Genomic DNA, 25,656 nt, shown 5'->3' on the forward strand with positions numbered 1-25,656 from the left:
TAAATTCGCCAGCTGAATTCATAATGGTCGTCCAGATCCAGTTTGAAATTTAGTTTGGGTGCGAGCTGCATTCCACTGGGCACAGTAATGCTATACCGTTTATGGCATGTTTCATAAATGTTTGCACACTTTAGTCAACGGAAATCGGTTGATCCGTTTTTATTTTATTTTATTTCTTTAATGGCGCTGCACTTTGTGGCATGTATGGGCCTGTCAACTTGTTCCTGGCTTTATTGCCTACAACTCCTTGGCCTGGAAATTACACATGTATATGTTCCGTCCCGACTATTTGGGGACCGAATCTGACCGTGTTGCGCATCGTAAATGACTAAGAATGCTTTAACAGGGCTAATGTTTGACCAAGCGACTCATGGGGGGCTAGAGCAATGGTATAATAAACATGTACTGTAACTAACATTTTATGTCTTTTTTTTTAACATTTACCACAATCGTTTAGCCAAGGAAATTAGTCATAGTAAAAACCGTTTTGTACGTTGGCTTGATACAATACAATTTATTTAGTCGGGTTGTAAAAAGTGTTTAGAAGTCCAGGTCATATTCTTGTTAATTCTTCAGAAGACTCTTATTTTATTATCTAAAAACAATGTGCTCATTCCTTCTTATGCTCGCTCCCTTTAAAACATTTTGGTATAGAAGAAGGGTTTTGGAACTTTAGGCATACACTTACCGCCGTGCGAAATTTGTTTTTCTGAGCTTTAGATAGTTTTGACCACATCTTGGCTGCTCTTTGCAGCCTTTTCTTTACGTCTCCGGTGGCGTTCCTCCTTTGGAACTCTCGCAAAAATCTTATGAAGGCGTGGCTCATTGCAGGATTCGTGATAGTGTGCGTTGGCTTGGCCAAGGGTCTTTTTCTCGAATGATAACGACATTTGGGGACTGCTTTCTTCTTCTGGTTAATACGTTTTTTTTTTGCTGCCGGCAATATTCTTTTTACGGTGTTTTCTTTAGGTCTCTCCTGCTTAACCGGCGTTTTAAATACTGTGGCGTAGAATCACAATTGGCTGATACTTACTTCAAAATACTTCTTTTGATGGGGCAAAAGCTTTCCCCAGGCATTTTCTCCTGACCTTTTCACCTCGTCTTCGTCTAGGTCGGCATGGTGCTTCTTGTAACTCTTCATGAACTTCTTGATAGCCTTGCATTCCGCTTCAGAAAAGGGCTTAACAGTCGATGCTCCCATGGCGATGATAAACTGTACTTCTAATAGCTGAAACCATAACAGTTTTTGTCCAAAAAGAATAACTCAAAGTTTAACACACTTGCTGAAATGTCCGTACTTATATTATATGGAATTTTTAACATAAATTTCGGTTTTAATTTGTTAAAAATTTAGCCTATTAATATTGTGTTCATCCGAATACTAAGTGTACAATCGATGCCTCCTAATTTTCCCACACTGGATGAAGTCAAATTCCAAGCTCTATTACTTTAGGCATGCTTCAGGCTCACAAGTTGGTAATTAAATTTATTTGCAAAACAAAGGTCTGTGTTGTTCTTCTCGAGTCATCCTTATTATTTTGGGAAGTAATTAAGCAAAGTTTCTACTGTATTTTCTTACGTCTTCATTTGGTGTTTTTATTCCTAGGCCATCACGTTTGACGAGCCTTGACATGGCCAACGAGAAAAGGAAGAAAAACTTGGGGCGGTGGTGAGATAGGAAAAGAAACCAGAACCAGAATGGGCCTCAATTTTCTACGTGCACACCATAAAGTTGATGTGTAATTTTCTTTTATATGCATTCAACAGAACTTGCCAAATTCTATTACAAGTTTACAATTGTGTTACTACGGCGGAGAGCTTTCCTACTCGTCTTCACCTTAATAAACCATAACTAATGGGGTCGCACAAGCAGAAGTATCCGTTTGTGAGTGTGTGTGTGTGGAAAATGTTGCAAAATACTTGAAGCAGTCGCCTTTAAAGCGTCAAAAGCAGCTTAGCAGCTTTCAATTTCGCACAATAACAACGGTAGGATGAAATTGAGTGAAGGACCGGCCCCTCGGAGAGGAAAAAAGCAAACAATTAAATGAAATTTCCGTTTTGAGCTCTTCCTACTCAGCTTCCTTTTCGATCGTTTAGTGTATCAATAACTGAATAACAGGCTGAAGAGACTGTGCCCTGCGATTGTTTGGCTGCTTTGTTTGCTGTTTGCTTCTGCAATTTGATGTGCCGGAAATATGCTTCAGCTTTATGGGCTTCTGCGCATCTGAAAGCCAGTTCTCCTCTCACATACATTGCTGGCCAAAAAGTTGGCTCAAATTACTGCGTCTAGCCGCACTGAGAGTAACATCCCAGCTCCTCAGTGAAGATAATATCTTTTGATTAGTGGCAACCGCAAAAACTTTAATTAAATTCGCACACAATTCTCTGCTGGAAAGTTTATGCAGCATTTGTGCCATGTCACCAGATAAGTTTCCACCGCCTGGACACACGCATGTGGACCGGGGAGTTTTAGCTTTTGCTTTTCCCGTCCAGACCTGCGCTTTAAGTTTTACAATTCGAAAACACAAAGTTATGCGGCGGGAGGAAAGTCTAATGAATTAATTAGTAGAATTCAGATGAAGTCAGAAAGCGTCCGCCAAACCAGAAACCACTCGAAGTCGTAATCCATTGAAAATTCGTCGATTAATTTATTTTGTTTACTTGATTCCGTTCGGTCACAGTTGATTTAATTTGACTTTTCGTCTGAAAATCCTGAATTGTATGGTCACTTCAAGCATTTATTACTCCGATACTTTTGTTCAATTACTGGCGTTCATATGTAGCCCGTTTAAAGCCCCACAGGGGTTGTAGCTACAAGTATGTAAAAATGCCTTGTTATATTTTATACATTTTATTTATTTAGCTCTGGTAACTTTAAAGACACACGAGTATATACTCTCTCATATTCCTATGCCATAAATTTAAACCAAGGCGGATCCAGGACAAAGGCAACGGCAGCCAGCGACTCGCAACACACTCCCCAGGAATAACTCATATCGAATTGCACCATTTGTTGTTTTGTCTCCCGAGAGGATATTGAGTTACGCTGCCTGGGATGGGGATGGCACTGGGGCTTGGAGGGTTGTGGCTCGTTGGCTCCCGTTGCCCGATGCCGATGGATTCGCGCTTGGTGGCATTTTTATTCAGTTTAGTGTTTTGTTGCTTCGTTTGACGCTTTCGATTTTGATAGATTTATCACAGCTTACAAAAATAAGGCACAAGTAAAACAATATAAAACCAAAAATGAACTCTATGCAAATGAAAAATCTAAAATTATGTCCGTTAATTGGATGGCGTAATGGCCATCCAGATGCATTGAGCCACGCCCACGCACCCGAGCATTAAGTTTATTCTTCGCTCGCACTCTTTGATCGGGGGTCGTGGGCATCGCTATCAATGGGATGCCACATTACATTACACCATCCTCACATTCGTCATCTCTACTAAAGTACAAAAAGCTAGAAAATCAAGGGGGCTCTCCCCGTTGCGTTGTTGTTATATAAAATACAATTGAAATACGCTTAACCTACGACTAAAGTGTTTCTTATTTCGTTGTCGTTCACCGACTATTTGGAGCTCTTCTTCTTTTTGCTCTTGGGTAGTTCCGCCCACAACCGGAAGAAGTACTCATCGCGTTGAAGCAGCCTGCCGCGGGCATACGAATGGATATCCGCATCCATGTGGTGGTCACGCAGCCACGAGGAGGTGTTGCACGAACTCATCTCCGTGCGCGGCTCGTCCGGCAGGCTCTCATGACCTGGTTTTGAAAAGAATGAAATGTATTTAAGTTTTGAGTATTTGTCAGGACCACAGGTGGTCCTGCAAGGGAAGGATAGGTGGTGTAACTCAGTCAAAGAATTAATCGATACTAAAAACTGTCAAGTAATACAACCTCTATCCTTAGCCAAGTTGTTTTTGGTAAGTATGAACCTATGTTTATACGAACGTCGCCACTTACCAGCAGTCATAGCCTTGTAGGGCTCCTCCGATTCCAGAGGTTCACTCAGACCAATCTCGTTCTTCGCGAATATGCGAATCATGTACTCGTGGTTCTCCTGCAGGTCTCTGATCTGGAACTTCTGCACGCCAGCTGGCACACGACCCACCTCGATCCACATGGTCTTCTTCATGTCACGTATAGCAATGTGGTAGCCGAGCAGAGGCGCACCTCCATCTGACTCGGGTAAACCCCATTCGAATATGTGGGCATTGGCGGCGAGAACGCGCGCCTCCAGTGGGCCGGTGGGTGGTGAGGGTACGGCTTTAAGGAAACCAAATTCAGTAAGGGATCCACAATTACGAACTACCAATATGAACTCACTTGCATGTGTCTTGAGCGATATGCTCTCGGTGACGGCTGGTGCACCTAATCCAACCTCATTCTCCGCTGACACACGGAACCAGTACTCACACTTCTCTTTCAGATTGTCAATCGTGTAGTGCAGCTGGTGAGCATCCAGTGTAATAACCTTTGTCCAGTTTGTAGATGTTGAGGAACGTTTCTCCACGCAATAGCCTGTTGGAAGAGTTATGAGTATGAGTGAGGTGATGTCGTGGACACCTTCTTAAAACTATGTTACCCGTGATCTCTGATCCGCCGTTGCGAGCTGGCACCTCCCAATCCAATGTAACACTTCGGCTAGTGACATCTGGGGCCCTCAAGTTTTGAGGTGGCGATGGCGGCGCTGAAATTTTGCCAGTCCAAAACCATTAATATCCAAGCATACTGAAACTTTGAACTCCTTACGTACCTAAGGCTTCATTATCGTTAGCTGTTGTCGTTTTGGGGTTAGAATTGCGCATTTTCAAGCATTAGTGGCGTTTAAAAGAAAGCAATTTGCGAAAGCAATAAGCAATTGTGATAATACGAAAACCTGTCGAGACTTACTAATTTTGCGGCCCATGACAATCTTCTCCGTGGTCTCAAACGCCTCGCTTGTGCCAACCTCGTTTTTCGCATATATGCGGAAGAAGTAGCCCTTGTTCCTGACAACCTTCTTCACGTGGATGTTGGTCACAGTGCCCAGGGTTACGCCCACCGATCGATAGGTGGTTTCAGTCTCTTCCCTTATCTCCACGATATACTCTATGATCTTTGAACCGCCGTCGGTCTCCGATGGCTCCCAAGCCAAATTGAAGGAGGTGTCGTTCATGCCCGACACTGTGGTAGGACCACGAGGAGGCGATGGTTTTTCTGTTCATTTTAAATAAAAAATATATGTATTAATTTTGATTTCAAGTAATCTGACCCCGTTTTTTATCGGGTTCCTAGTGAGCTTACCGAATTTCTTCGTTATAGTAACTGGATCACTTTCCGTTGGCTCAGACTCGCCAATAGGATTAGCGGCCACCACACGGAACATGTATTGCGCGTTCATCGACAGTTTCTGAACAGCATACGATTTAATGTCTTTGTTAAAGTCGGACACCTTCATCCAAACATTGTTTTGAACGTCGCACTTCTCCAGCGTATACTTTTCAATATCCAGACCTCCATCATCGACTGGTGGGGTCCACTCTAGGACAATGGAGTCCTTTTTAATGTCCTTGATCTCCAGAGATTGGGGTCTGCTGGGTTTATCGATCACCTGAACAGTGCACTCTACGTACGTAGTGCCCGACTCATTGCTGGCGGTCACCTTGTACTTGCCGGATTGTTCGCGGGTCACCTTCTTTACTGTGTAAGTGGAAGTGGTCTCCGTGGTCTCAATGGTTACCGACTTGGTGGTCTTCTGCTCGATCGTCTCCTTGTGCCAGGTCACAGTGGGCTGTGGATAGCCGCGGACCGTCGCTGGAATGGTGAGAGTGCTGCCCGTGCGCAGCTTCTGCGTCAAGTACTTGTCCTCCACCTCGAGGACCGGCTTCTGCTGCAGTTTTAGGCGACACGAGGTCTCCGCGGAGCCCTTCTCATTGGTCGCCACGCACGTGTAGGTGGCTTCAGTCTCAATGGTTGTCTTTTCAATGGTGTACTTGGCCACGCGATTTTCGTAGCGTATGCTGCTCGATTCGAACACCTGACCGTTCTTCTTCCACGTCACCTTTGGCTCTGGAATGCCGCCGAACACGCAGGACAGAGTCACCTCCTTATCCAGTTCGCTAACCACATCCTGTAGTGGTTCTTGTACGCTGGGCGCCTTGGTCTCAACCTTGGGCACCAGTCGGATGGGTGGCGATAGCGGCGAGGGCGGGGATGGCCCCACTTCGTTTACGGCAATCGAACGGAAGACGTACTCCGTGTCGATCTTCAGCTTGCTTATGGTATACGTGGTGTCCTTGATCTTTCTAATTTCAGTCCATCTTTAGATAAAAGTAATAATAATTAAATGAGTTTCTCAACGTACAATTTATAATGTAAATTGAAATCAGCATTCCTTAGTCTAATAATAGATACAAAAAATTAAGTGAATTGGTTAATTGATTACTTACTTTTCTTCCTTAACATCGTGATACTCTAGAATGTACTCAATAATTTCCGACTTGCCATCATCCTCTGGCGCCTTCCAGTAGAGCGTTATAGAGTCATGCATTATCTCAAGGGGTTGGGGTGTGCCAGGTGCCGTTGGCTTGCCTAAGTATTTGATTGGGGTATACAGTTCCGGAGCAATTAACTTCAAATATAAGCAGGGCTACTTACGCATTATGACCAAATGGAGGCTGGCCTCCGCCTCGCCAACCGGGTTGACAAGCTTGACGGTGTATTCGCCCTCGTCATCGTCAACAACCTTTTTGATGGTTAGCGTGGCTGACTGCTCATCGATGGTCGGGATTGTCCGCTTTGACTTGGGTACGACAACCTTGCGCGTGGTCCAACAGGCCTCAGGGGTTGGTACGCCTGTGTACTTGACAGAGAAGGTTACGTCGTCGTTCTCCTTAACCTTGATGGTCTGATCCTTGTCAGAGGTAATGACGGGTGGCAGCTTGAGCTCCTCGACGCACAGCTTAGTACTGCTTGTGACGTTCTCTGCAACGCAGCTGATCTCACCGGCATCTTCGTCGCTAGCATCGTGGATGACCAGTCGGCGGACAGTGCGCTCAACGAATACCTCGTGCTTCTGGTTGGGCTTGATTGGCTTGCCCTTCTTGCACCAGGTTACCTCGACATCGGGCTGTGATAACTGCACCGTGAACTCGGCATCCGTTGTCTTGGTGGCAAGCGTGATATCCGGCAGGCGGATGACGAAGTCTACGAGGGGCTCCTCTATTGTCAACTTTGCCTTTGATGTCTGCTCGCCCACCTGAACGGAGTATTCACCCACATCTTCGGGCTTGGCTTTGACAATGCGCAAGGATTGTTTCTTGCCATCGATGGCCAGTTGAATACGCTCATTGAACACAATTTCCTTGCCGTTCTTGAACCATTTGACTAGGGCATCGCCCTTGCTAAGTTCAACCTCGAAAACAGCATTCTCGCCCTTGGTCACTGCAACGTCATTCAGTGGCTCCACGATTTCAGGTGGTAGCTCGATTACAACTAGCTCGCAGCTACACTCCTGTCCCTCGATCTTGCATGTGTACTGACCCTCGTCGTGGATGGTGGCATCGCGGATAACCAGTCGGCGAGCCTTTCCATCCTTGATGAACTCGACGTTCTTGTTTTCTTGTGTGATTTTCTCGCCGTCCTTGTACCAAGTGACTTCAGTCGCCTCGGTAGTAAGCTCCACATCCAAAATGGCGGTATCTTTTTCGGTTACCTCGTAATCCTCCAGAACCTTTATAAAGTCCGGCTTACGTTGCAACACCTCGACAGTCGATTGAGTTTCTTGCTTTTTAACCTTGCAAGTATAGGTTCCAGAGTCACGTAGATTCGTGTTTCTGATCACCAACTTGTGAGTCTTGCCATCCTCAACCACGACGCGATGATCCATTCCGCTAAGTTCCTTGCCATTAAAGAACCACTTGGTGGTAACTACGTGGGAGGTCTCGCACTCCAGGGTGAGAGATTGCACCTCTTCAATGGTGATGGTCTTCTTAAGCTTCTTCGTAAACGTCACTTCATCGACCTCGACAATCACACGGGCACCGTGCGAAGTTTTACCTATGGGATTGCTTGCAATACATTTGTAGTCTCCCGAATCGGTTTCTGGATTGGCATCCTTGATGATAAGCTCGATGTTCTCGCCATCGTAAACCTGCTGGATGCGCTCGCTGGGGAACAATGGTGTGTTGTTAAAGAGCCATTGAACCTCAGGCACCGGGTTACCGGAAACCTTTGCTGGCAAGCGAATTTCGCCCTTTTGCGGAACATTCTGCTCCTCAAACCGTTCCACGAAAAGTGGTGGCTCGGCATTACCGCCAGCAGGCTCTGAATTAGGAAATAATTATAGTTAGTACATATTGCAACAACACTTATAGTAGACCTTAACATGAAACACAGAACTTACCTTCAATGGTTAGATTAGCAGTGGTCTCGACGCTACCCAAGGGGTTTACAGCCTTTACCGTGTATTCACCCTTCTCAGACTTTTGTGGTGTTATAAGTGTTAGGGTATGCAAATCCTTGTCGGATTTGGCGTTCTTGACGGGCTTGCCATCCTTATACCAAGTTACCTTTGGCGGCGGATTACCTACAATTTGCGTAGATAGTACGACACTCTCGCCTTCACGTATAACCATGTTGCGCAAGGGCTCCAGAATTTGCGGCGCCTCCTTGTCGGTAGTGCGAACCTTGAGGGTGATTGGCAGACGTGCCTCGCCCTCGCGATTTGTTGCGATAACCTCGTAGGTACCTTCTTGCGATTTCTTCACCTTGGAGATGTGCACCACACTGCAGTACATGTGCATGTCGGATTCGGTAACGATGCGAACGTTTTTAATCTCTTCGTCGTCAATGTCTTCGCCATTAAAGGTCCAGACAATATCGGGTTCAGGCACGGCCACCAGTCGGCACTCAAGAATCACATTTGTATTCTCGTCCACATATTGAGCCTTGGGTTTCTTGGAGAAAGTTGGTGGAATGCCCTCCAAAATGTCAGCCAGCGAGGATTCACGAGACATGCTGCGTCGTGAAAGAGCTGTGGCGTCAGAGCCGTGATCAGATAGTGGACTTTCTACAATCAGTTCCGTTGTGCTGGAAGTGAATCCAGCAGCATTCTTTGCTACAACTGTGAATTGACCGGCATCCTCGGGGAAAACCTCGCGAATGATCAAGGTTGCAACATTGTCATCATCATAGAACATTTGGAAGTCTTGGGAGGGCTTGATAATAGCAGTTTCGCGGAACCAGGCAATCTGTGGTCGTGGATTGCCCTCAACCTTACACTCGAATTGCACCGTGTAGCCGTCAGGAGTATGAATCGGCTGTAGTTTCTCAATAAATCTTGGGGCAATGGGCTTGTCTTCTGGTCCAGGACCTTAACAGTTGACAATCACAACAAAACACGAAATAATTTGTTAATAGACCATACGCGGACAGTGACAAATAATTTTAATGGCTGACATATAACCCTTATGTATGGGCAATAACTTACGTTCAAATACGGGCAGCTTATCGATTTTCTCGTGCAGCTTATTTTGCACATACTGCGCGTATTCCTCGGGCTCCATCAGATATTGAGCTGGAACCCATCCTTCCTCTTCCGTAGTGCTTTTCTTGACGTACCACCACTCAGAGCTGTGACGCCCAACGACCGTCACCTTCTCACCCTCGACTAGGTTTATAGCCTCATTGTTGTCGGCAATATAGTTGCAGATAGAGTACATAACGTTGAGATTCTCAGATTCTATGTTTAAATGAAATGATTGTTTATATTTAATTAAACAGTTTATAATGTAGAATTACATACCTTCAACATTCATTTCTCTGGTAATATTAAGAGAAGCTCCATCTGTGCAAAAAAATTTGACATTAGTATTGAATCTAGAATCTAACTTTAATTATTTTTAAGGTGTGAGCAGTGAATTGTTATAGCGTTAGCAACCAACATTTATATTGGGTATTTTTACCTTGCCACTCTGATATCATATAAGCTGATATTTATTTATGTAAAAGTAAAGCATTTTGATTTTTACACAATTTACCGTTACTGGCCACATAAGCCGACTTACCTTCATTGAAAAGTTGTTGCACAACCTTACGCTTCTTTTTAAAGGTAAGAGAGTCCTCGTCGTATGTAACCGAATCGCGTTTGGGATGACGAATGCCAATCAGGAATTGTTCTTCCTCTTCATCTTGAATGGAATAGGCTGGTTTGGGCTGCTTCTTTGGCTTAAGCTTGAAATCCACTTCGTCTGGTGGCAATTCCTCAACAAAGTACTCTTCTGGTTCCTCGACTTCATCGATGGTATCCTCGTCTTCTCGAATTTCTTCTATAATGGGTTCTTCACCATCGTCGAAGTCCTGAATGATCTTGATCTTGGCTTCATCGGCTGCTTCAGAGAAGGTCTTCTTGATAGGCTTCTTTAACTTCACCTTTCCAGACATGGAAATTTCCTCCTCAGCATACGAGTCCAGGGCAATGTTGAACTCCTGATCGACATCTTCCTTGGTCTTGGTACTTCTCGCACGGAATGTGACGTTCTCAACGTCTGCGTATTCGGGAATGTCTACTTGCTTTCGACGCTTTAGTTTCTTCACTGTGTAGGCCTGCTCATCCTCTTCCGTGATTTGCAAAGGCTTTGGCTTTCTTTGCTGACTGACGACGAACTCTTCGATATCCTCGCCCTCTTCGTATTCTTCTTCCTGACGCTTAATAGAAAGTTCAGCTGCAGCTTCATCGAGAGTAGTGGGCTTGACTGGTCGTTTTTTCAGAACTGTGGCGGCCTCCTCCACGCCCTCATTAATGGTATGGGGTTTTTTGAAGGTGAGACTGAATTCTGTTTCTTCGAGATCTTCAACAGTCGGCTCGAAGGGCTTCTTTGGCTTTTTGCGAACTACGATTGCTTCTTCAACGATCTCTTCTTCTTCAATTTCCACAGGTCTTTCCTCAACAACAGTTTGCTGTAGCTTAAGCTCGTCCGCAGCCTCTTCCACCGGCTTCTGCGTCTTCTTCTTTTTCTTGAGCTGTACAGTTTGGTCTGAAGTTTCCTCTGTAATTTTCTTTTCCTTTGGCAGCTTAACATCAACAGAAAATTCTTCCTCAGTAACCTCCTTTTTGGCCTTTGGCTTAAGGGTAACGTCAGCCACAACATCATCAGCATCTACTGGCTCAGATTTTTTTAGTTTCACAACCGCAGTATCGACACTGTCCTCTGGCTCCGGTTCTTTTGGTTTCTTTTTAATTTGGATTTCTTCTATCACTTCTTCTTCTACAATCGGCTCTGGGACAACCTCTTCTTCAACCTTGACCGTGAGTTCGTCGGCTACTGCAACTTCGACGGTTTTCTTTGGCTTTTTCTTTACTATCTTTGCTTCTTCCTGAACTTCCTCCGCCTTTGTCTTTGGTTTCAAAGTTACTTCAGCTTCTGGCTCTTCAACTATTGGAGCCTTTAGTTTCTTTTTCGGTAAGCTAACTTCCTTTTCTTCTACAGCTTCTGGTTGGCTTTCCTTAACTTCGATCAAATACTCTGCCGGTTTTTCTTCCGCGATCTCTTCGATTTCCTCGATAATTTCTTGAACTTCTGGTTCAGTGGGAATTTCTTCAGTGATAGTTACTTTAAGCTCTGCCGCGGCCTCTTCATCCTTTACAGGTTTCTTGGTCTTCTTCGTTATCTTAGCTTCTTCAGTAACTTCTTGGACAGGCGTCTTTGGTTTAACCACGAACTCAGCTTCGGGTTCTTCAACTACCTCTGGTACTGGCGCCTTCTTTTTCTTCTTTTGAATCGTAACCTGTTCCTCGGGCAGCTCTTCCACAGTCGGCTTCTTTTCGGAATCCTCTGTGACGAAGGTGAAATCCGTTGGTTGTTCTTCAGGGGCCTTTGGTTCCTCAACGATTTCAATTTCTTCAATTTCCTGAACTAGTTCTTGTGGTGGTGTTTCTTCTTCAATGATTGTTATCTTGAGATCAGCGACATCCTCCTCAGTCGGTTGTTCTGGAATTACAGCAATACTGGCCATAGCTTCCACTTCTTCGACAGGCTTTGGAGTAGATACAGTAACTTCCGCCTCGGGTTCTTCTTTAATTTCTGGCTTAGGCTTCTTTCTGCGAATTACCTTCACCTCCTCCTCAATGACTTCCTCAACCAATTCCCGAGGTGTTTCCTCAATGACTCTAACCTTGTGTTCCTCAAAGACTTCTGGTTTCGGTGCTTCCTCAATTGGCTCTGTTACCACCGGCTCCTCCTCGACAATTACCTCGGCAGGTTTTTCCGGCTCCGTTTCCTTGATGCCAATTTTGTATGTCTTCTCTTCAACAACAGGGGCTGTCTTCTCGGTTTCAGTGATCACCTCTTCCTCCGAGACCTCATCCACTATGGGAATTTCCTGTGGAACTTCCTCAGTGATCTTAATCTTTAGCTCCTCAGCTTCCACTTCCGTTACCTTCTTCTTTGGCTTCTTGGTCTTAATATGAGCGTCTTCAGTGACAACTTCAGCGGGCTTGCTTTCCTTAATAACGATTTCAGTGGCAGGTTCGTCGGCGAAAGTAACAGAAGGCTTGCGTTTTTTAACTGTGAACTGCTCGACACTTGGCTCCTCGGGCTTGCGTTCTGTTTCAGAAACGCGAATTCTGAACTCTTTAGGCTTTTCTTCTGCAATAACTTCCTCTTCTACAATCACACTCTCAGGAGCTTCATTGAACACTTCTTCGGCAACCGGGGCTTCACTTTCGACAACCTTAATTGCTAATTGAGCTTCCTCTTCGTTTTTCTTCGGTTTTTTCGTCTTTTTCTGTTTGATTGCAGTTTCCACGGTCGTTTCTTCCACGATCTTCGGTTCAGTCATTACAAACTCGGCCTCAACTGCTTCAGGTTCCTTGGGTTTTTTCTTGAATACAACCTCTACAGGGGCTTCATCCTCGGGCTGGTCGTCAACTGTGATTACCTTTTCTTCATCAGTTTCTTTTAGAGTGAATTCGTAGGAATCGAATTTCTCGGCAACCTTTTTCTCTACAACCTTTGGTTTTTCCTCAGGAGCTTCTTCAGCCACTTCTATTGGCGTTTCTTCAAAAGATTGCGTTTCAGATATTTTAAACTCGTAGGATTTTGGTTTCTTTGACTTCTTCTTTTCTTCCTGCTTTTCAACCTCCACGATTGTTTCCTCAACTGGTTGCTCCTCTTCTTCTGCCTTAACAGGCTTGGTCTTGACCTTTTCCTTGACTGCGATTTCCACATCATTGGGCTCTTCTGGTGTAGTTTGAGTTATTTTAAGTTCCACCTCATACTGTTCTGGCTTCCGTTCGAGCTCCTCAATTGGCAACGAGATTTCAGCTGAAACTACATCCGGGTGTATTTGTTCTTCTTTTGGCTCCTTTAAGGTGACCTCGAACTCTTCAGGTTGCTGCGGTTTTAGTTTCTTCTTGCGCGTCACGACCTTTTCTTCAATTACCTCCTCCGTAGTTTCTTGACGCTCGTCAAAATCGATGACTTTGACTTGATGTTCCTTTGGTGCATCCTCTGGTTCCAAGACTGTAGTTGTTATCTTGTACTCCACAGGTATTTCCTCGGGTACTTCTTCTGGTTTTGGCTCTTCTTCAAGAACTACTACTTCGGACACAGGAGCTTCCTTGGGTTTCTTCTCTTTCACCTTAACATCTTTTGGTTTTTCGATTTCAACGGGTTTATCCACTAGAGCTTCTTCCTCTTTCACCGATACGTCAAATTCTTGGGGCTCTTCCTTAGTAATCTCTTCCTCCTTCGGCTGCACCTTTTTGGGCTTAGATTTCTTCGCTTTCTTTTCGTCATCAATGGCCTTATCTTCGATTTCTTGGGGAATGGGCTCCTCTGCCTTAGGCTTTACTAGCGCTTGTTCGTCAGGTTTTTCATCCTTAGAAGCCTGAGGTATAGGCCGTAGCTTAATTTCAGAATCGGTCTCTTCTGGAGCATCTCTCTCGGGCTTACGGAACTTAACATCCTGTTCGGGAATTGCCTCTTCTTCCTTTGGAACTCCGGCAACAATCTCCGATACAATGGTTTCCGGCTCTGGCTTAGATTTATCTTTAGGCTTGTACTTAGTCTTAGACGGCTTCTTAACTTTCTCGGGCATCTCTGGATGTTCGATCTGCTCAAGTTCATCGGGTACATATTCAGGACGATCAAACTCAGATGGTTCAAATGGCGGCACAACGAACTCTACTTCCTTGGGTTTCATTGTTTGTTCTTCAACCATATCAACCTCCTTTGGTTTGTGTTTAAGTTCAACTTCCTCTTCAACTTCTTGTGGCTTTTGCGGAATGTTTTTGAGAGTAACATTTTCGGGCGCTTCTTCCTCCTTTGGCTTTTTCTTACCCTTGCCCAGCTTAAGTTTCACGTCCTCTGGTTTTTCCTCTGGTTTTGGTGCCTTTTCTGGTTTCTTATATGGAGTCTTTTCCTCTGGTTCTTCCTCGCTACTAATGTATTTTTCGTACTTTTCGAGCTCGACCTTTTCTAAATCATCCTTGATCTTTTTAATTTTCTTAGTCTTATGCGGTTTGAACTTTAGAACTTCCTCAGCCTCTTCTATGTTACGAGACAGTTCTCCATTGTCCTTAATGGCACCAATATCAGTAGTTTTAGGAATTAGGGGAGCCGGAGGGTATTCAACCAAGACCATACGGGCCTTAAGTCTGAACTTTGGAAGTTGAACGGTCAGTTCCTCGGCAGGTTTCTCCTTACGTTTACTTGGTTTTAGCTTCACGGTTTTAGGAACATCAGTGGCATCGAGAATAGTCACCTTTGTTGGCTTCTGTTCTTTGCGCTCTATTTTTATTGGTTCCAGAGCAGTGAATTCTGGTTTGAGTTTCTTGGGAACATCAAATTCAATTTTTTCGTATTTCTCCAGTTCCGTCTTCTCAATTTCCTGCTCCAGCATCTTTTTGATGAGTTCGTCATGGTCATCGGTCTTCTTTTTAACCACCTTCTTCTTTTTAGACTTGGGTTTTGTGACGTCCTCTACAGTTTCTTCTGTAGCTGGCTGCGGTTCCTCCTCTACGACCTCTTCCACAATGGGCTGTGATTCTTCCGCCTCGGCGACTTCATCGATAACTCTAACCTCCAAAATCTTTTCGGGCTGGTCTTCCTCGACAAGCTCTTCGTGGATGATGCTAATTTGATAGTCTTTATGAACCTCTGGTAGTTCACCTGTTATAAAAAATGCATCAAGGTTTCAATGAATAATGCTTAATACGATAAAGAAACCCGGGGAACCACGCATTGCTTTCGCAAAGCAAGCTTTCGGTGAACTGGACAAAATACATAATTTGAGGCTTTATTTACATGGACAGCAGTTGAAGGAAAACATTTAAAAACTGAACTAAAAAATAAACAATTACATTTTTAAAGGAAACTGTTAAAGACGAACATTATTAATATGTGGACATGTGGTTTAGTGTGTATTTAGTGTGAAATCATAAATGTCAAAATTTAATGATGTTAATTTCGTTCTGTTGCTTTTAATTTGTTTCAACTGTTAACGCGTGAAGATCATAATGGTAAGGAGAATGTAGGACAACACTTTTATGCTACATAATGGTTTAAAACATTTAACATGCATACGATATTATTATGTAAAGTGATTGTTTTTGGAACTGGTTAACTTAAAAAGATTAGGACTCAAATTAAGATATCCCAGATAAACAGCGGAAAAGAGAAGAGAAATATAGGTGGGAATAGGCGTAACAATTGGAAATCAACGGTGTTTCAAGGGGGATAAACAAATGCGAAAGACACAGACAAAGGAGCAGAAGGTACTGCAGCAGGATTTGGTGGCTCCAACAACTCTCTTCTAGTGACTTACTTGTTTCAACGCTTTTTTGTGTGTCTGGTTTTGTTTTCTTATGTTTAACTGTTTTCTGAATTGTATCTTTAGTGTCATCTTGAGTAGATGTATCTTCTTTTGCGCTTGGTGTAATTTGTGCAGTGGCTGTGTCCTCGGGCTGTGGAGTTTGGGTTGGTGTAAGCTCTGGTATGTCAGTAGTGTCTACAGTGGTCTCTGTCGGTTCGTCCGGTACTTGCTGGTCTGTGTCTTCTGTCTTTGGAGTCTTGGGAGTCTTCGTTTTCTTAGGTTTCGGTGTGTCGGGTAGTACTGATATTGGTTGGGTTTTCTGAGGTTTTGATTCTTCCGGAATGGAATCAGAAACAGCAAGTTTATCTGGTTTTTCTGGCATTTCTACCTTTTCATATTTTTCGAGGTCAACCTTTGGAATTTCTTCTTCAATTAGTTTCTTTACGTATTCGTGTAAATCGTCCTTTTTAACCTTTCTTACCGTTTTCTTGGGCTTTGGCGCTAGCTTTTCCTCAGGCTGTTCGAGATGTTCTTTGATAGACTGTGGGGAAGCTATTTCTGGTTCTTCGTCAACAATAACTGTAACCGAATCGTTGTCCTCGCTTTCAATTGTTGTAATCTTGAAAGTTGTTTGTTCCTCGGGCCCCATCTTCTTTAAAACTCGCTTGGTAGTCTTTTCATGAACCGGCTTGCCATCTTCAGTTATAACCTCTTTAACATCTACCTCTACGGGCTTAACTTCTAGAATTTGGACTGGTATTTCTGGTTGCTCGGGAGCTTCTTCCTCGACAACTTTGACCTTTGCATATTGATTCTGAACAGAAGTTTCCTCATTCGGAACTTTTGTAGGCCTTGACTTTTTATCTTTTTTCGGCACTTCTTTGGGCGATTCGTCCAAAACGTCGATCGGACTATCGACTGGCTTATCCTTGACTATTGGTTCGAATTCGATTTTCTCATACTTTTCAAGCTCCGACTTTGGTGTTTCCAAGTCAATTAACTTTTGTATGTAGTCATGTATATCATCCTTTTTAACCTTTCTGGTTTTCTTCTTAGGTTCTTTGGGTTTTTCATCTTGGTTCAATGGTTCTGGCTCATACTCCACAATAGTTATTTCTGCCTCAGGCTGATCATCTCTAACAACTTCAATAATCTCTATTTCACCTTCGCCAGCAGGTCGTCGCAACATTCGTTTTGTAGTAACTTGCTTATGTACTTTTCCGGTGTCATCTTTGGTTTCTTCTACGTTTGTTTCGCTTTGTATTACCTGAACTGTAAACGGCTTTTCTTCTTCAGGCTTCAGCTCTTGTTGCGTTACTGATATTTCGTATTGCTCCGTAGAAGGCTGATTTGGTTGTTCGGCAGTTATTTTAGAAGACTTCTTCTTTTCAGGATGAGTATGCTTTTTCTCTTCTTCCTTAATAGAAACACAGAATTCCTGAACATCTGGGTTTTCCAGCTCAGAATCCTCTTGTAAAGCCTCCAAAGGCTTTTCAACAGTGTCTTCTAACACCTTTTCCGCTAGAATTTTAGCTGAAGATATTGGTTTCTTTTTCTTCTCGGGTTTCTTAGTATCTTCAATTTGATTAACTATTTTTTCTGGTTCTTCTTCGATTGGTACTGATTCTACCACAGTTATAAGATCATCACTAACGGGAGAGTCCTCCGGAACGGACTCAATTAAGAGAACTTCATCCTCGTGTGGCGTTTCTTCCTCAACGGAAGTGTGCTTATCTTTTATTGGCTTCTTTTTCCTCTTCTCAGAACTTGGTTTGGGAACGACATCCTCGATAACCACTAGGTCCACGGGCTCTTCCGTCTGTGGTGCCTCCTCCTCAATAACTCGTTTGACAAAGTCTTCAACTTCGTCTTTCTTAATTTTCTTTGTACGTTTTTGTTTAACTGACGGTTGGTCCTGATCAGGTGTCTCCGTGGGAACGGTGGTCGTGACTGTTATTACAGATTCGTTTGTATCCGTATCGATTTCCTCGACTATGTCATGAACTACTTCTACAGAGCCTCTATTCTGCTTTATCTTTTTAGTCCTAACCACCTTTTCTTTTACTTTTCCTTCTTCATCTGGCTCCTGATAGCTTTCTACCGTTTCTTCAAGTACTACTATTTCGAATGGCTTTTCTTCTGGTTTTTCTGGAATAAATTCCTTAACAGCAACCGTTAGCTTTGGTTCGTCACTTCCAACTTCAGAAACTTCCAACTCCGAAATCTTCACAACGGGCTTATCCTCCATTGGCTCTTCAGTTTCTTCTTTTGGTTGCTCCTTAGATGGCTTGACCTTTTTGATAGGCTTTCTTTTTATTTTTATGGGCTCGTCCAAGTCTATTTTTTCATATTTTTCCAGTTCAGTTTTTGGAATATCTTGCTCAATAAGCTTCTGAATATAATCCTGAAGATCGTCTTTTGGAATCTTTTTCGCTTTGCGGACTGTTTTCGCTTTTTTCTCCTCTGGAGCTTCCTTGGTCTTCTCTTGAACCTCTTCAGTAGTTACAATGACTTCATACTCTGGAGTGTCACCTGTCTTAATTTCTACAATTTCAATAATTTCTTCCTTGGGGCCAACTTGTTTTTTGATTTTTCTTTTGATTACACTTTGCTTCGTCGTTTCTCCTTTATCGTCGGTAACTTCTTTTTCCACTGCTTCGGTTTCGAGTTCTTCTACCTGGAAAATTGGTTCTTCAGAGGGTTTATCTTCTGCAGCTTCGGTTACGGCATTATCTTCAGGGATTGGTTCACCTATTATGCTTTCTGAAGATAGCACCCTTACAAGATAGTCTGGGCTTTTATCCACAGACGGCTGCTTGATGGACTTGGGCTTGCTTATCTTCTTGGGCTTTGGTTGTTTTTGTTCTTCACCGACGCTTTCTTCTTCTACACTGATGGTATATTCAAGCGGGTTTGAAGGCTTCTCTAAAGCGCACTCAATCGGTTGGTCTAAGTCTTCCTTAACCAACGCATCGTAATTGCTATTGTTGTCTTCTTGTTCAGTGGCTATGTACGTTGTTGGAGATTTCTTAGGTTTTTTAGTTTTTTCCTTCTGGACCTTTTCTACTTCACCTTCAACTAGGCCAACTGGAATCGGCTGTATAAATTCTTCGATAATATTAATTATATATTCTTCAACGTCATTCTTCTTTAACTGTTTTGGCTTTTTAACAATCTTTCTTTCATACTTCGGCTTTTCTTCAGAATCTAAGATCTCGTCGCTTGACAACTCAACAACTGTAACCTCAGCCGTGGGCTGATCCTCACTTGTTGTTTCCGTAATTTCAAAGATGTGATCTTTAGACCCCTTTCTCCGCGATACTTTTCGTTTCTTGACAGTTACTTCTTTAAGTGTTCCATCCAGCGTAGGTTCAGCAACGACTTCAACAGTGTGATCATATGCTTCCAATGGAACAGGATTCTCAATGTCCTTTTTCTTTTTTAATGGCTTTTCTTTTTTAATAGGTTGATCCTCAGTAGGCTGTTTCATTGGCTTATCAGCTTCACCAAATTCATCAGAAATGTTAACAAGGTACTCGGACGAATCGTCTGGCAGTTGTGGTATTTCCTTGATTTCGTCTAACAAAGTTTTTGGTTTTTCCATATCCTCAGGTTCTGGAACTATGTCCTCAACATTGAACTCGTGAATGGTTACTGGCAGCCCATCAATAACTTCAATGGTTTTTTTGTGGTGAGACTTGACCTTCTTCTTGGGCTTCTTCTTTGATTCCATTTCAGTTGGTTCATATTCTTCTAGAGGAGTTTTTGTGATTTCCTGTTCGATTAACTGTTGTATGTATTTGTCTAGATCGTCCTTAACAGGCTTCTTCTTTTTCACTTTCTGGAGAACTATGACTGGTTGATCGTCAGAGGCATCAGGAGATCCCTCAGGAACCATTTCCGTAGTAGTTATTTCAATGTCGCCTTCTGGCTTGTTTTCTTCATAAGTTTCTTTTATTTCAATTATATACTCTTTAGGGCCTTCCTTTTTCTTAAGTTTCTTCGTTGTCTTAACTTGTTTCACTTCCTCTCCCATTTCGTTTACAATATTTTCTATGACCGTTTCAGGAGCCATTTCTTCTATAAGGATAACATTTTCTGGTGCCTTCACAATCGGCTTCTTGGGCGTCTTCGTTTTTGTTCTAGTTTCAAGTGCCTCTCCATCAGTAGGCTTAGGACTCTCAAAGCTTTGTGGCTCACAAAACTCTTCTAAAACATTAACGACATAGCTTTCGACGTCTTCAGGCTTCAATTTAATTGTTTTCTTGATTGGTTTCTTCTCCTTAGGAAGAATAATGTCTTCTTGAGACTTGTCACCACTGAGCTCGAGGATTGTAACTTCAGCCAAAGGTTCATCACTAGTTTTTGTCTCGATGATTTCGAATACTTGTTCTTTCGTACCTTGTTTGCGAGAAACCTTTTTCTTCTTAACCTCAACTTCCTTGGTTATGCCATCTTCTTCAGTAACTGGTACAATTTCAATGGATTCAGCAAGGTCCTCAATAATTGGTTTTTCGGTATTCTCAGGCCATTGAGGCTCATTAAACTCTTCCAGCACATTAATGACATAACTTTGGATATCTTCAGGCTTCAATTTTTTTGGTTTCTTTACTGTTTTCGTCTCTTGAGGTATAACAATGTCTTTCTTTAAGCCTTCTTCTGTTAGTTCTACAATTGTTACTTCAGCTAACGGTTCATCACTAGGTCTTGTTTCGATGATCTCAAAGATTTGTTCCTTCGGACCATGCTTGCGGGAAACCTTCTTTTTCTTAATTTCCACCTGTTTCGGTGTGCCGTCTTGTTCAATTATTTGTACAACTTGCACATCCTCCGATATATCTTCAATTACTGGTTGTGGCCTGTCATTTGCATCTCCCGGAAGTGTTTCGAATTTAGTGGCTTCAGTTAACTCTTCAAGGACTTTAATTACATAAGTATTGACATCTTCGGGCTTTAGTTTCTTTTGTTTTTTAATAGATTTCTTTTCTTGAGCTACTAAGACTTCTTCTTCAGGCTTTTCTTCTGTAATCTCCACAACAGTAACTTCAGCCAAAGGTTCATCAATAGCTTTTGTTTCGATGATTTCAAAGACTTGTTTCTTAGGACCATGTTTGCAGGATACCTTCTTTTTCTTAATTTCCACTTGTTTTGGTGTGCCGTCTTCTTCAATTATTTGTACAACCTGCACATCCTCCGATATATCTTCAATTACCGGTTGAGGTTTGTCTTCTTCAGCGGTTTTAAACTTTAACGATTTTTCTTTCTTTGATTTAGGCTTCTCTTCTGAGACCTTCATTTTAAGATCTTTGGGAGCATCCTCTGCATTCTCATTATCAATTTCCTCTAGAGTGAATGCATCTGGCTTAAAGTCATCTTCATCAGGCTCGCTCTCTTGTATTGTTACCTCAATTACAGTAATCGGAATGCCGTCGACAACCTCGGTAGTTTTTTTGTGATGTTTCTTGATTTTCCTTGCCTTTTTAGACTCTGGAGAGGTCTCTAGTACAGTAGCCTTAAATTCTTTATGATCTAGCTGAGGAATTTCTTGATCTATCAGTTTTTGAATATAATTGTCCAAGCTTTCGGTCTTCGGCTTCTTTTCCTGTACGATTTGTATCTTGTGGTCCTCCTGAGGCTTCGAATCAATGGATGGTGTTGTCTCAATGGTTCGAATGACAATATCTGCTTCTGGATTGTTATCTTCATATGTTTCAGTAACTTCGATTAAGTATTCCCTCGGCCCCGCTTTCTTTTTGATTTTTCTCTTGTTAGTGACGCGTACAATTTCCTTCCCGTCTTCATATATTTTTTCAGTGATAGGTTCCGGTGTTGACTCCTCAATACGAATGGTATAAAGCGATATAGGGCCAGGGAGAGATTCCTCCTTTTGCTTCTTTGTAGATTTCTTTTTGGATTTTGGCAAACTATCTTTCACGTCTACCAAATATTCATCGGCTTGGAGATTTTCATCATGTTCTGAAAGCTTTGAAGAATATTCCTCGATAGTTGAGTCTTCTGAGGTTGGAGTAGGTTCAAATTCAGATATTTTTATCTTTTTCTGATTATCAGTTTTCTTTTTCTTATCTTTTGGAACGAGAACATCGTCCACGGATTTTATTTTTTCGGATAGAACAGGCTCTACTATTTCGTCCTCAACCACCGTAGTTGTAAATGAACCGATATCCTCTTTCTCCGAGCTTTCTCTGACAGGAGGTCTTCGAACATCTTCATATATATCAGAGAAGTGATCTAATGGAGCTTCCTCAACTACATTGACAATGAACTCCTTTAGTTTTTCTTTCTTCACCTTTCTGACAGATTTTTTCGGTGCTTCAATAGTAGAAGGAGCAGGTCCGTCGATTGTATCACCAGAAACTTCTGTGGTTATAACTATGACCCTTGCTTCATCAGGCAGGTCTCCAGGTTTCTCGGTTTCAATTATTTCTATTTCGTACTGTTTCGAGTCCTTTTTAGCTCTGACCTTTCGTTTCCTTATTATTTTCTCATCTTCTAAGGCGATTACATCATTGGCCAATGGCATATTCTTGTAGTCTTCTTCAACTACCACAAAAGGTAGGCAATCACTTAAATCTGCCAAGACCTTATCCACTACCGGCACGATATCTTTTTCCGTTTCTTCAATGATTTTTTCTTGAGGACGTTCCGACTCAGTCTTGTTGATGAGGTACTCATCGTATTCTGGAACTGCTTCGTGTTCATACATTTCTTTTTCTATTACAGATTTCTTTTCCACCGGTTTTTTGGTTTTTATTTTTTTGGTTGGCTCATGCTCTGTGACTCCAACTTGAAGAGTTTCGCCTTCATCAATTATTGGTTTCTCGGGCTTCGCCTTTAGCTTTTTCGGTTTTTTTGCTTTACCATCTACATCGATTTTTTCATATTTTTCTAGTTCTGTTACTGGTATTTCGGCATTGATCAGCTGCTGTATATATGCATCGAGCTCATTCTTTTTCATTTTTCTGGATTTCTTTTTTATCTTATCAGTTGTTATTTCTTCGCTGTCTCCTTCGGTATTTTCACTAGATATTACAGTTATTTCATAGAAAGGTTCTACACCGGGGGCCACCACGCCTTCGACAATTTCCAGAACCTGGACTTCGTCGCCCTTTTCATGTCTTAAAATACGCTTTTTAGGCTTATCATTGTCCATCTCTGACGGCAATTCGGTCAGTTTTACCTCATAGAAATCTGACATGGTAGTCTCATAGACCTCCTGATTTGGTTCCTCCTGTAACTGTGTGACAAAATCATCCAATTCCTGCTTATTCATTCGCTTTACCTTTTTCTTAGAAATTGTGTTCGCTTTTGCGTCATCTTGAAGAATTTCTGAGCTTGTGACTGTAATTTCAAAGATTTGTTCATCGTTATCCACAGGAGAAAGTGGTACGATTTCAATTGTGTTATCTTCTTGTTCCGTCTTAACCTTAATCTTTCGCTTTTTCTTGGGTTCCTTTGCTATTGTTTCACTTAAAGGTACTGTTTCAGTTTGGGCGCCTTCGGGTTCCAGATCAAGCACTTCGAACTTATAAAATGGTTTTAGTTTGGTATCTGCCATATTGTCATCAGGCCTTTCACCTTGGCGTTTGCGCAGATTAAGGTTATCTTCTGGGGTTTCTTCAAATTCCCTAGGTTGCCCCGGTAATATTTCGTACTGGTTTTTCTGTGGACTAGGTGTCACCTTCTTTTTCTTTTTATATATAGGCTTCTCCTGCGTGGAAGTATCTACAGACACAGATGTGTCGGATTCTTCTCGGATATCAGAGGTTCTTTCCATCTCTTCAAATTCAATGGGCTCAAATTGAAGTCCTTCCTGAGGCTTGGAACTCTTTTTGGACTTCTTCTTCTTGACAACTTCCTCTTCCTGTGTCTTTACTGGCTTTTCACCGTCTTCAATCTCTGCGTTATCAAGCTTTACTGGCTTCAAATTGACTTCCTCAGAAGCTTCCTCATTTTGTGGAACTTTGCCCTTTCCAAACTTAAGTTTCCTTGATTCATCCGGAGTTTCGCTCTTTTGCTTTTTGGCTCGTTTGTATTTCGGGTGTAATAGCTCCTTGTTCAATTTTTCGGAATGATCAGATTCATATGTACCTAGATCGGCTTCTTCAAGCTCAGCCTTTTCGGGCTTCGGATGCCTAAATTTCCTTGGGCGCAATTTCAATATCTCTTCCGCTTCCTCAACATTTCGTGAAAGTTCCCCTACTTCGCGATTAGTTTCTAATTCGGTAACTACATACGGGAAACAGTACGGTGCATACGGTACAAATCTTATCCAGCTCTTCAACTTTTTGTTTTTAAATGAAGCTTCATTCTTCGTCTTTTTCTCTTCCTGAGGACGTTGTTTAGGGGCTTTAAGTTTAAGCATTTGTGGGAACTCTACCACCGAACTGATTTCAACCATTTTGGGCTTTTTGAACTCAACTTTCTCAATTTTCATTGGAGTAAGCTTGAGTGGTTGCTTAAAAGAAGAGTCACGACGTGCCCTCTGTGGAAGTTCCATTTCGGTGCGTTGGTACGGTTGTAGAACAGTCTTTGGGATTTCTTGGTGTATGAGAAATTGTATGTAGTCATCCATTTCATCCCGTTTTGTCTTAACCACTTTCTTTTTCTTTGCCTTTTCCTTCTTTTCAATTGGTTTTTCATCGACAGCATCTACCTGAACGTTACCCTGAACCTTTTTTGGTTTTCGTTTCATAGCTATCTTGTCAGTTTGTTCCCCTGTACCCTCATGAACAATAACAGTCTCGTCAGCTTCCTCAATTGGAGTTTCTAGTGTCTTTTTCTGTTTTGGTGTTTTGTCTTTAGTTGGTTTTTGTAAGGCGTCTGCACTTGCCTCTTCAGGTTCAGTGATAGTGTACTCTTTGTAGTATTGGTCTGTTTAAGAAAAAATTATGTGTTTTGTGTTAGCACTAAACTAATTTTTAAATTTATATTTGCATTTTGTATAATGCTTTACAACACACAAACTTTGTATGGGGAACAAAGTTTTGCGCTTAGAGATGAGTTGGTTAGAAAACTGATTTTATTTAATTGCGGGTTACGCTTTTATAAAACTAAACCACATTATAAAAAATATTTACAAAATACTTTGATAGTTTATATGGTCGAAAATTAGTGTTTAACCACTTAAAAGAAAAGTCAAACTTTTCGCTTTCTTTTTGCAAATTATGTTTAGTTTATAAAAGTTTAACCCATGTACGTATCACACTTAACGGTATATAGTTTTAAATTAATGTCCCACGTACATTAGATAAGTTAGTAGATATAAATTTGACAAAATATCGATCATGTTTTCATGTGTGCAGATTTGTTATGAAATATATGCCTATAAATCCTAGCCTGATAAATTTTTTCAACCTCACATTTTTTAAACGTTGAAAGTTACCTACAATTTTTTGTGCATGTATACATATTAAATACGTGTTTATAAAGAAAAAATCACCTGTTGGTTCGCTGACTTCGGTTATTTCGAGGTGTAATTGTGTTTTGTCTTCTGGAATGAGTTCTGTATCGCTGAGGACTTCCTCAACAACGATGCCTTCCTCCTGAGAAATTCGCTTGTTTTCAGTTTGTATGGTTGTTTCTCCATCTTCGTTTTGTACAGACTTAAATGTCGTAATGTAAACTGGGTGTTCCGTTTCTGTGTTATCGGCCTTTGGTTTATCCACTGTATTAAGGTATTTTTGTGTTTGTTTGTGTTTTGTAAAATGATCAAAAAAATATGTTATTGAATGCCTATTTCAAGTATTAAAAAATAACAGATATATAACAAAACAATTATGAATTGAAATGTCGAAGAAACAAAGATTTTTTGCGTATACTTCAATTTGAGTGGTTTTTGCTAA

The 25,656-nt window shown here is 42.0% G+C and overlaps 2 protein-coding genes across 10 annotated transcripts in view; both read right to left on the bottom strand.

Annotated features, from left to right (window-relative positions):
* Positions 1–494: 494 nt before the first annotated feature.
* Positions 495–1,420, bottom strand: LOC6610439 (protamine-like protein 99C). Of its 4 annotated transcripts, none has more exons than XM_032718603.1 (4): positions 1,299–1,420; positions 1,034–1,228; positions 689–979; positions 495–633 (listed from the first exon to the last, which is right to left on the bottom strand). In XM_032718603.1, exons 2-4 carry the CDS (start codon positions 1,199–1,201, stop codon positions 592–594), a joined length of 501 nt encoding a protein of 166 aa, XP_032574494.1. In that variant the 5' UTR covers positions 1,202–1,228; positions 1,299–1,420; the 3' UTR covers positions 495–591. The 4 variants fall into 4 exon arrangements, with proteins under 4 accessions (XP_032574494.1, XP_032574491.1, XP_032574490.1 ...); XM_032718600.1 differs by having other exon boundaries at positions 689–976; positions 1,034–1,221; positions 1,281–1,420; XM_032718599.1 differs by having other exon boundaries at positions 1,034–1,221; positions 1,281–1,420.
* A 1,415-nt stretch (positions 1,421–2,835) lies between these two features.
* LOC6610444 (titin) overlaps positions 2,836–25,656 on the bottom strand; it is a 79,013-nt gene continuing 56,192 nt past the window's right edge. For 2 of the 6 annotated variants that reach the window (XM_032719304.1, XM_032719299.1), the window contains 14 exons: positions 25,254–25,478; positions 15,806–24,685; positions 10,045–15,150; positions 9,783–9,824; positions 9,468–9,719; positions 8,382–9,350; positions 6,635–8,302; positions 6,427–6,568; positions 5,282–6,297; positions 4,889–5,194; positions 4,581–4,685; positions 4,322–4,516; positions 3,959–4,261; positions 2,836–3,757 (listed from right to left, as the gene is read on the bottom strand). In XM_032719304.1, the coding sequence (XP_032575195.1) occupies positions 3,567–3,757; positions 3,959–4,261; positions 4,322–4,516; positions 4,581–4,685; positions 4,889–5,194; positions 5,282–6,297; positions 6,427–6,568; positions 6,635–8,302; positions 8,382–9,350; positions 9,468–9,719; positions 9,783–9,824; positions 10,045–15,150; positions 15,806–24,685; positions 25,254–25,478 (19,400 nt within the window). In that variant the 3' untranslated portion in view covers positions 2,836–3,566. Of the gene's footprint in view, positions 3,758–3,958; positions 4,517–4,580; positions 4,686–4,888; positions 5,195–5,281; positions 6,298–6,426; positions 6,569–6,634; positions 8,303–8,381; positions 9,351–9,467; positions 9,720–9,782; positions 9,825–10,044; positions 15,151–15,805; positions 24,686–25,253; positions 25,479–25,656 lie in introns of all 6 variants that reach the window. The other 4 variants (XM_032719298.1, XM_032719301.1, XM_032719302.1 and 1 more) reach the window with 3 other exon arrangements.

The sequence above is a fragment of the Drosophila sechellia genome, chromosome 3L (assembly GCF_004382195.2).
Source record: "Drosophila sechellia strain sech25 chromosome 3L, ASM438219v1, whole genome shotgun sequence".
NCBI classification, from domain to species: Eukaryota; Metazoa; Arthropoda; class Insecta; order Diptera; family Drosophilidae; genus Drosophila; species Drosophila sechellia.

Coding starts and splice junctions, on each gene's coding strand:
- LOC6610439 (XM_032718599.1), bottom strand. CDS start 1,323: ATGTTAAAAATTCCATATAATATAAGTACGGACATTTCAGCAA. Junction 980..1,033: donor ATCAAAAGAAGTATTTTGAA/GTAAGTATCAGC, acceptor ACGCCGGTTAAG/CAGGAGAGACCTAAAGAAAA. Junction 634..688: donor AAAACAAATTTCGCACGGCG/GTAAGTGTATGC, acceptor AATGTTTTAAAG/GGAGCGAGCATAAGAAGGAA.